This window comes from Zonotrichia albicollis, chromosome 28, assembly GCF_047830755.1.
Source record: "Zonotrichia albicollis isolate bZonAlb1 chromosome 28, bZonAlb1.hap1, whole genome shotgun sequence".
Classification (NCBI taxonomy): domain Eukaryota; kingdom Metazoa; phylum Chordata; class Aves; order Passeriformes; family Passerellidae; genus Zonotrichia; species Zonotrichia albicollis.
This window is the reverse complement of record NC_133846.1, coordinates 3,414,077-3,424,205: the sequence shown is the minus strand read 5'-3', so window position 1 is coordinate 3,424,205 and position 10,129 is coordinate 3,414,077. Positions and strand designations below refer to the sequence as shown.

At 52.3% G+C, this 10,129-nt stretch overlaps 1 protein-coding gene across 1 annotated transcript in view; it reads left to right on the top strand.

The window, feature by feature from the left end:
* Positions 1–669: 669 nt before the first annotated feature.
* The window catches only part of RASSF5 (Ras association domain family member 5), a 37,345-nt gene continuing 27,885 nt past the window's right edge, over positions 670–10,129 (top strand). Inside the window, exon 1 of the mRNA XM_074528428.1 lies at positions 670–1,186. Coding sequence (XP_074384529.1) covers positions 685–1,186 — 502 coding nt within the window. The 5' untranslated portion in view covers positions 670–684. The remainder of the gene's footprint in view (positions 1,187–10,129) is intronic.

Here is a 10,129-nt window from a genome sequence, read left to right as displayed (position 1 = left end):
GGGTGACAAATCCCACCCTGCTGTCCCCATATCCCACATCCCCATCCCAGAGAGCAGCAGGGTCACAAATTCCACCCTGCTGTCCCTATATCCCATATCCCCATCCCATCTCCCCATATCCCACATTCCCATCCCAGGGTGCAGCAGGGCAGGGTGACAAATCCCACCCTGCTGGGCCCATCCCAGGCAGGAGCAGGGCAGGGTGACAAATCCCAACGCAGTGGTGACTGTCGGGCAGGGAGAGCCCCCCGGGGGATGCACAGACCCCCTACCCGGGGAACCCCAGTCCCATGGGGTGAGTGTCCGGCAGGGAGAGCACCCCTGGGAATGCACGGACACCCCGGGGAACCCCATTCCCATGGGGGTGGCTGTCGGGCAGGGAAAGCCCCCCGGGGGATGCATGAACCCCCTTCCCCGGGGAACCCAAGCCCCACGGGGGAAAGCCCCCCGGGGAACCCCAGTCCCAGCCCCACGGGGTGACTGTCCGGTGGGGAGAGCCCCCTGGGGGATGCAGGGACCCCCTCCCCGGAGAACCCCAGCCCCGCAGGGTGACTGTCGGGCAGGGAGAGGCCCCCGGGGAACCCCAATCCCAGCCCCACGGGGGTGACTGTCCGGCAGGAACACCCATCGGAGCGGGGATTCCCAGCGACAGAGCGCGGGGACATTCCGGTGCGCGGCCGGGGAATGCCGGGGCGAGCAGCGCCAACACCGCGGGGGCAGCGAGCGCGGAGCGCCCCGACCCCGACCCTGACCCTGGGGGGGTCCCACGGGAGGGCCGCCCGCTGCCGGTGCCTCCCCCGCCCTCCCCGCCGTGTCTCCTCCCTCCGGCCGGGCCGAGCGCCCGCCCCGCGCCGCCGCCGCCGCTCCGAGCCCATGGCATCGCCGGCCGTGGCGCCGTGCCCCCGCCCGCTGCCGCCCCCCGTGCCCGGCTCCATGCGCCGCCCGCCGGGCCCCGGCGCGACCCCCGCCCGCCCCGAGGGGAGCCCCGGCGGGGCCAGGGCTGCGCGGCGGCTGCGGCGGCGCGGGGGAGCCCCGCGGCTGCTGCCCGACGTGCGGAGCATCTTCGGGGCGCCCCGAGAGCCCCCCGAGCGCGGCCGCGGGCACCGCTTCGCCCCGCGCCTGCCGCGCCGGGGATGGTGCGACCTGTGCGGGGAGGCAGTGCGGGAGCGAGCGCTGCGCTGCGACTGTGAGTGCTGTCCCCTATTTGTGCTTGTCCCCTGCTTGCTCCTCGCTGTCCCCTGCTTGCTCCTCGCTGTCCCCTACCTGCTCCTCGCTGTCCCCTACCTGCTCCTCGCTGTCCTGTCTGTCCTCTGCCTGTCCCCCGCTGTCCCCTGCCTGTGGCCTGCCAGCCCCTCACTATCCCCTGCCTGTCCCCTCGTTGATCCCTGCCTATCGCCTGCCAGACCCCTCTGTTCCCTGCTTGTCCCCTGCCTGTCCCCTATTTGCCCCTCGCTGTCCCTTCCCTGTCCCCTGCCTATCCCCGGCCTGCCCCTCTCTGTCCCCTGCCAGCCCCTCACTGTCCCCTGCCTGTCCTCTGCTTATCCCCTGCTTGCCCCATGCTGTCCCCTGCCTGTCCCTCGCTGTCCCGCACCCCTGCCTTCCCCGCATCCCTCACCCCTCTCCCTCCCCTCGCCCCACTCTGCACCCCTGGGGTCCGGTTTGGGACGGGCTGGGTCCCCCCGCACCGGGCCGGGGTCTCCGGGTGTGGGTGCGGTGCCGCCGGGCGGGTTTGGAAAACGCAGCTTTTCCAGGAAAGAGGAGATGATGATCGCTGCTGGGCGGGGTTGGCATCAGCGGCGAGCAGGGAGGGTTGGCCTCTGTAAAGCGTTACAGCGAGGGGTAAAGTCCTCGGGAATTTGTGCCTGAAGCTCTGCCCGAACCCTGGGTGAGGGAATTTGTGCCAGTGATGGCTTTGCCAATGATGGTTTGTGCCAGGGATGGCTTGTGCCAATGATGGCTTGTGCCAGTGATGGTTTGTGCCAGGGATGGCTTGTGCCAGTGATGGCTTTGCCAATGATGGTTTGTGCCAATGACGGCTTGTGCCGGTGATGGTTTTTGCCAATGATGGCTTGTGCCAGTGGTGGCTTGTGCCAATGATGGGTGATGTTTCCTGATGCATTCCACCTGGGTGCCTTGTGCCAGTAATGGCTTTGCCAATGATGGTTTGTGCCAGGGATGGCTTTGCCAATGGTGGCCTGTGCCAGTGATTGTTTGTGCCAGTGATGGCTTGTGCCAGTGCTGATGCTGCTGGTGCTCTGCAGGAGAGATTCATCCTTCCTCTGGCTGGGAGTGACCCGTGTTAGGGCTGGTGGGAAGGGAAAATAAGAGGTTTTATCAAAGCTGTGTCACTGATAACGTTGGGTTTGAGCCCCGCTGGCTGTGAAACCTCTCCTGCCTTGCTTAATCAGGGAAACTCTTTTGGGATGCAGCTCTGGGCCTTGAGGGACTTGAAAATTCCTGGTTGGGGTCAGGAGCCTCTTGATTTTTGGGAGATTTTGATTTTTTTGAGAATGTGTCAGTGCTGATGCCATTCCCTGCAGCTCTGTGCCCACAGCATCACCTGTACCTGTGAGGTGCCCTCAGTACAGGTGTGGAGGGCACGGAGGCGGTAATTTGGGTGATAATTTGGGACTGACGCATCCCACTGGGGTGGGGGAATGGTCGCTGCTCATTTTTGGGGTTGTTTAGGGGGTCTGTGCCTCAGCAGGGCCATCAGCGCCTGGCTCAGGCAGTCCTGGTGCCCAGCTTGGCTTTCCTCAGCTCACAAACCCATTCAATATTTTTGGGGGATTTGTAGGGCGGGCAGGGCTCTCTGCGGTGCCGTTTGGGATGGAGGGCGGTCGGGGGAGGCAGCAGCACCATCTGGCCCTGCTGCAGCGAATTAGGGCTTAGCCCTAATGGCTGCTGTTAATTAAATGTCACCCAGCCGCCACCACAACGTGACACGGCGGGGCTGCACCCTGGTGGCAGGAGCGGGATGTAAATCTGATGTAAATCTGATTTATAGGGTGCACCTTTGCTTTCTGTTGGCATTCCTGGTTCATTCCCTCAAAAGCTGCTGAGGGCCAGGAGATTCCCCGGGGCTGGGAGCTCCTGGCATGAATGAGAATGCTTAAAGAAATATTGAGTTTAGGAGAAATAAAGTTTATTTAAGGGGGAAGTCATTGTCGAGGCTTTTTCACCAGCCCCTGAAGCTGGGGTGAGGTTTTTGTGCTTCAAAATCCTGACTTGAAGTAGAAATTCACAGAATTCTGTGGTGTTGCGAAACGCTGCATAAAGAGCTGTTTTCAGGGACTTCTCCTCTGGCAGGATGTTTTCCATACTTATATTGAAACCGATTTTAAATAACTCCATTTCCCTTTTCATTTCAGAGAATTATGCAGACTGTGGGAGTAGTTCTGCCTCAAAAACTCCCCAAACAACCGGGCTGGGGGGGAGGGACACTCATATCTGCATTCCCTGTCATCCCAATAGTGATTCCCATTAAAAATGCCTGAGAGCTGCAGACGGGGCGTGCTCTCCCCCTTCAGTGAACATTTATTTTTTTTCTTTCTGATGCAGAGTTGCTGCTTGTTTGCTTTTTGATTTGCAGCCTGAGGATACTCAGGTTTTTTGTTTGTGCACTTCTGGCCTATTTTTATTTACGTCAGATCTGGCTGTATTTAGTGATGGAAAAGTAATAGTAATAGTAAATATATATGAATATTAGCTTCATCATTATTAATTATTAAATTAAGTATATTAATATAGTAATATTAAAATTAAAATTAATAATTAAATTTACTAATTGAATTCTATTAATACATTAATATTAAAATTAATATTAAATTTATATAGTAAATATAATAAAAATATTATTATAGTAAATTAATACATTAATATTAAATATTAAATAGCAGTATTAAAATGGGAACCTTACATTTATTTATTTATTTACATTTATAATTTTAGTTATTTATTTAAATAACTAAATAAATAATATTATTATAAATGAATAAATTTTATTTATTTATTTATTTATTGTGATAATTTACAGTTCATTCTAGAGAAAAGGAGTCTCAGGGAGACTTTTCTGATTTTAACCCAAGTTCTGCCCATGGGTGCTGCACCTGGGGCTATTGCAGATGTTGCCTGAGACATTTGGGAGCCTTTTTTTTCCTTGCTTTTATTTGGAATTTTCCAGGCTCTGTGCAGGACAGACATCTAGCATCCTGCTCCCAACTGGTGTCAGCATGCAAGGATGGGGAGGTGGGAGCAAATCCTACTGGAATTCCCTGAAAATCCTCATTTCCAGCCTTGGAGGGAATGGTTTGGGCAGGAGGAGGAGCTGTGCCTTGAATAGCTCCTGTCTCATGCGTGTGGCTTTGTGTTGTCAGCTCCCAGAGCTGTCTGCAGTAAAACAAATCACCTCTGTGTGGGTGTGAACGTCTGTCCTGCTGCTGGGGGACAGACAGCTTCTCCTGCCAGCAGGGAGGAGCAGGGTGCAGAGGTGCTCTGGGCTGTTTGGGTGCAGTTCTTGGGTGTCCTGGTGACTCACGGCAGCTTCAAAGCCCTCTGTGTGTTCCCCTGGCCTTTGGGACAGCACAGAAACCAGGCTGGGCTCGGAGCTGGGGCAGCTTCCTGCTGGGAAGGGCTGGGTGGGAATGGCTTGGTGTCTCTGATAGCCAAAAATGAAGGATTTTGATATTTGTGTTGATAAAATGAAGGGTTTCTTTGCAAGGAAACCAGCCCTGGCTGCTTCCCTGTGGGCAGGGCTGGCGTGGGGCAACCCTGCAGGGAAACCTCAGAGCGTGCCCAGCACCTCTGCAGAGCCGGAGCCAGCTTTGATCTGCAGCTCTTGACACACAGAGCCAGCCCAGCAAATCTCCTGAGCATCCAAATGGGGTTTGTGCCTCTGCTCACCTCAGCATCCAAATGGGGTTTGTGCCTCTGCTCAGCAAAAACCCGAGCATCCAAATGGAGTTTGTACCTCTGTTCTGCTCAGCAAAGCCCCTCAGCATCCAAAAGGGGTTTGTGACTCTGCTCAGCCCCTCAGCATCCAAATGGGGTTTGTGCCTCAGCCCAGCTCAGCAAATCACCTGGGCATCCAAATGGGGTTTGTGCCTCTGCTCAGCAAAAACCTGAGCATCCAAATAGGGCTTGTGCCTGTGTTCTGCTCAGCAAAGCCCCTCAGCATCCAAATGGGGTTTGTGCCTCAGCTCAGCAAAGCCCCTCAGTTTCCAGATGGGGTTTGTGCCTCTGTTCAGCCCAGCAAAGCTGAGACCTCAACATCCAAATGGGTTTTGTGCCTCTTCTCAGCAAAGCTCAGCATCCAAATGGGGTTTGTGCCTCAGCAAAGAGCCTCAACATCCAAATGGGGTTTGTGCCTCAGGTCAGCTCATGTCAAAGCCCCTGAACACCCAAATGGGGTTTGTGCCTCTTCTCAGCCCAGCAAATCACCTGAGCATCCAAATGGGGTTTGTGCTTCTGTTCAGCCCAGCAAATCACCTGAGCATCCAAATGGGGTTTGTGTCTGTGTTCTGCTCAGGAAAGCCCCTCAGCTTCCAAATGAGGTTTGTGCCTCTGCTCTGCTCTGCTCAGCAAAGCCCCTGAGCATCCAAATGGGGTTTGTGCCTCTGCTCAGCTCAGCATCTAAATGGGGTTTGTGCCTCTGCTCAGCCCAGCAAAGCTGAGACATCAGCACCCAAATGGGGTTTGTGCCTCTGCCCTGGAGCCGCCCTGATCTCCCTGAGCAGCTCCCTCTGTGTTCAGGCCCTGTGCTGAATCAGCCCCTGTTTCCTTAAGCTGGTAAAACACCACTTCTCTTTCTGATTTGTAGAGCAAACTTCATTTCTAACACTGCTGGTTCTCAGGGAGCCGTTTGTTTAAGATAAGGAGCTCTTTACCGAGTCCTTTACCTGGCTCTGCTCACACTTTGCTGCTCCCGTGGCTTTTGTGCCTCTCCTCCCACACTCAGCCTCACCCCTGTAAACAACAATCGCCGACAGGACCCACAACACTTTGCATTTCTGTCCTGTTCAGCTGATCCATGCACATCCCTGCAGCTTTTCCTGCTGCCAGGTGGGGATGGCTGGGGACAGGCTGGGGACAGGGTGGGTCCGGGTGTGCCTCCACCCACTGCAGGCTGGGTGTGCTCCCCCTGCTCCTCCCCGGGAGGAGATGGGGCTGTGGGCAGGGACAGGGACCTGCCCAGAGCTGTGGGACAGGCTCCTGGGCTGCCTGGCTCTGCCAGGGTGATGTTTCCTGCTGCCTTCCACCTGGGTGCCTTGGGAAGGGCTTATGGAGAGAGGCACCGGCCGAGGCTTCAGCTCCCACCTTGCAGGTTGGTTTTCAGGTTTCTGTTTTATCCCAGTGGGGTTTGCTGGTCTCCAGCTCTCACCTTGCAGGTTGGTTTTTGGGTTTCAGGTTTGAGAGAGGCTCTCACCTCTCTCAGGCTGGATTTTGGGTTTCTCCCTCTGCTCCATCCCAGTAAGGCTCAGTGGAGTTTGCTGGTCTCCAGCTCTCACTTTGCAGGTTGGTTTTTGGGTTTCTCTCTCTGTTTTATCCCAGGGGAGCTCAGTGGAGTTTGCTGGTCTCCAGCTCCCACCTTGCAGTTTGGTTTTTGGGTTTCTCTGTCTGCTTTATCCCAGTAGAGCTTGCTGGTGTCCAGCTCTCACCTTGCAGGTTGGTTTTTGGGTTTCTCCATACTTTGCAGCTTGGTTTTTGGGTTTCAGGTTTGAGAGAGGCTCTCACCTCTCTCAGGTTGGATTTTGGGTTTCTCCCTCTGCTCCATCCCAGTAAGGCTCAGTGGAGTTTGCTGGTCTCCAGCTCTCACTTTGCAGGTTGGTTTTTGGGTTTCTCTCTCTGTTTTATCCCAGGGGAGCTCAGTGGAGTTTGCTGGTCTCCAGCTCCCACCTTGCAGTTTGGTTTTTGGGTTTCTCTGTCTGCTTTATCCCAGTAGAGCTTGCTGGTGTCCAGCTCTCACCTTGCAGGTTGGTTTTTGGGTTTCTCCATACTTTGCAGCTTGGTTTTTGGGTTTCAGGTTTGAGAGAAGCTCTCACCTCTCTCAGGCTGGTTTTTGGGCTTCTCCCTCTGTTTTAATCCCAGTGAGGTTCAGTGGGGTTTGCTGGTCTCCAGCTCTCACTTTGCAGGTTGGTTTTTGGGTTTCTCCCTCTGCTCCATCCCAGTGGAGCTCAGTGAAGTTTGCTGGTCTCCAGCTTCCACCTTGCAGCTTGGTTTTTGGGCTTCTCCCTACTTTGCAGGTTGGCTTTTGGGTTTCTCTCTCTGTTTTATCCCAGTGAGGCTCAGTGGAGTTTGCTGGTGTGGCTCTGGGAAGGAGGGAGGTGACTGAAAAGCCCCCTGAGAGATCTCAGTGTTTCTGCTGCTCAGGGCGGGGTTGGAATGGTTGAATTCCATCTTTTTCTCCCCCTGTGTGGTGCAGGGTGCTGGGGGCTGTTTATCCTGGGCAGGGAGGGCACGGGGAGTGGGTACAAAGTGGCAGATTTCAGGGGCATGGTTGAACTGGTGTTTGTGTCCCACCCCTTCACAGGACACCTGGTACAGCTATAACTGATCCACCATGGGATGGTTTGGGTGGGAAGGAGCTCAAAACTCATCCCACCCCACCCCTGCCATGGCAGGGACATGTTCCACTGTCCTAGTGCTTCCAGCCCTGTCCAGCCTGGCCTGGAACATTCCCAGGGATCCAGGGGCATCCACAGCTGTGCCAGGGCCTGCCCACCCTCACTGGGAGCAATTCCTTCCCAATATCTCATACTAATCTCTTTTGTTTTAAAGCCATCCCCCTTGTTTCACTAAAAAATCACTTAAAACCCTGATCCTGATTTTCATGGATGCTATGAAAGGCCCTACAACCCTCTCTTAACTATGTGCAGAGTTTAAATCAATATTACAAATATAATTAATCTCAGTGTATCCCTTTAACCTCTGATTAAACACTGGGGATTTTTTGTATCCCTCAGACTTTAAAAGGCTGAAAAAACAGTGTTTAAAAGTGCTGAAAAGCAGCACAGAGAGAAGGGAGGATGGGGGGGAAGAGACCTCCCAGCGCACGGCCGAGTCCTGCGCTTTCTCTCCCTAATCTCTTCCGTTGGGTTATTTTATCTTATCAAGCAAAAAGCCCCAGAAATAGAAAGTTTTCCATGGCTTACAGGAGATGCACAAGCCCTGAGCCGCTCAAAAAAATAAATAAATAACCCTTCAGATGGCAGCAGGTTGTAAATGGCCAATGTCAGGGCTTTATCTCCATGAGGGAAAAGGCCTCTGGTGGGGGCAGACACAGCAGGCACTGGAACAAGTTTTATCCCAGAGCATTTGGGGTTGGGGAGAGCTCCTGGAGGATGCCAGAGGGGGAGGAGGGAGCAGCCTCGTGTTTTGGGCTTGTAACAAAGAGAATCCGTGAAATCTTCAGGCATTTCCCCCGAGGCAAGGCCTGCTCCAGGGGACTGTGCCCGCCCAGGAGGCCCAGCAGGGAGGTGCTGCTGCTCCCAGGTAGGTGCTGGTGGCATTTGGGGCTTTTTGGATGGGTTTGCTGCTGTTTTATGGGGTGTGGATTTTGCCTTGGCACTGCTGAGCCCAACCTGGATGTGGGGATCTGTCTTTTTACGAAAAATCCTTTCCTTGGGATTTTTCCTCCTGAGAACTAGACTATACTAAGCTATATTATATTAAGGAATGCTAAACTATACTAAAGAATACAGAAAGGATATTTACAAAAGGCTAAAAAGATAATAATGAAAACTCCTGACTCTTTCCAGAATACTAAACTAAACTATACTGAAGAATACAGAAAGGATACAAACAGAATGCTAAAAAGATGATAATGAAAACTGGTGACTCTTTCCAGCCTCAACACAGCTTGACCATAACTGGCTAATAAATCAAAACAATTCACATGAATCCAATGAAACAATCACCTGTGGATAAACAATCTCCAAACACATTCCAAAGCAGGAAAACACAGGAGAAGCAAAAGAAATTATTATTATTTTCCTTTTTCTCTGAGGCTTCTCTGCTTCCCAGGAGAAGAATTGTCACAGATATCTTTTATGAAAAATCTTTTCTTTAAGATTTTTCCCTTCTGAGAAGCTGAGAGGCCTCAGGAACAAAATGCAAACAATGATTATCTGCTGCTGTGGAATGCAACAGGTGGATCTGTGATTGGTCTCACAGAGTTGTTTGTAATTAATGGCCAATCACAATCAGCTGGCTCAGACTCTGAGCTACAAACCTTTGTTATCATTCCTTTCTGTTCTTAGCCTAGCTGGCCTTCTGATGAGATCTTTTTCTTCTATTCTTTTAGTATAGTTTTGATGCAATATATATCACAAAATAATAAATCAGCCTTCTATAACATGGAGTCAGATCCTCCTCTCTTCCCTCACCCTCAGACCCCTGTGGGTGTCACAGGGACCCTGCCTGGGTGGGCACAGAGCTGGCACCACACCTGTGGCACCAGGTGGCATCACCTGGCTCCTCTGGCCCCTCAGGGCATGGCTGCTGTGCCAGCTACCCCCCCAGAGGGGAATTTGGGGTTGGTTAAATCGTGCCAGCAGCTGGCGTGACAGCTCTGTCACTGCCAGAGGCTGCAGTGGCACAGGGACCTCACAGACTGTGCTGTGTGAACCTGTCAGGTCATTCTGAATCCATCCACAAAAGCATGCAAAAGCTAAAAGATTTGACAGCTCAAATTAAAGAAGATAGTAGGTCCTAGTTAAATGATTTGTTCCAAAAATGAAGCTTTGCACCTTAGCTAAAAAAACTTTGCAAGATAAGTCTCTATGTATTGAGTAGTTATATTAGTGGTGATACCTTGCATACTTCAGTGTGTGCAACAAATGATGGACAAAACTATCAAAGAAGTTTTTATCATACAAGAGAGAAAAGAAAAAATAAATTCACAGAGAGTTCTCGACATCTCACAGAGATAATAGATGAAAGTACAGACATAGAAGAAAGTTTTCAGTTAAGACCTTAGAATCATGAAGACTTTTTCAAACAATAACTTGTAGCTATTATCAAACATAATTTATGCCCTTTGAACTAACTAGACTTTCAGAGCATTAAATTACTGTGCTGTGATAGAGCAATGCTTAGTGCAAGCAAAAAATGCTTTAAGTAAGTAACAAAC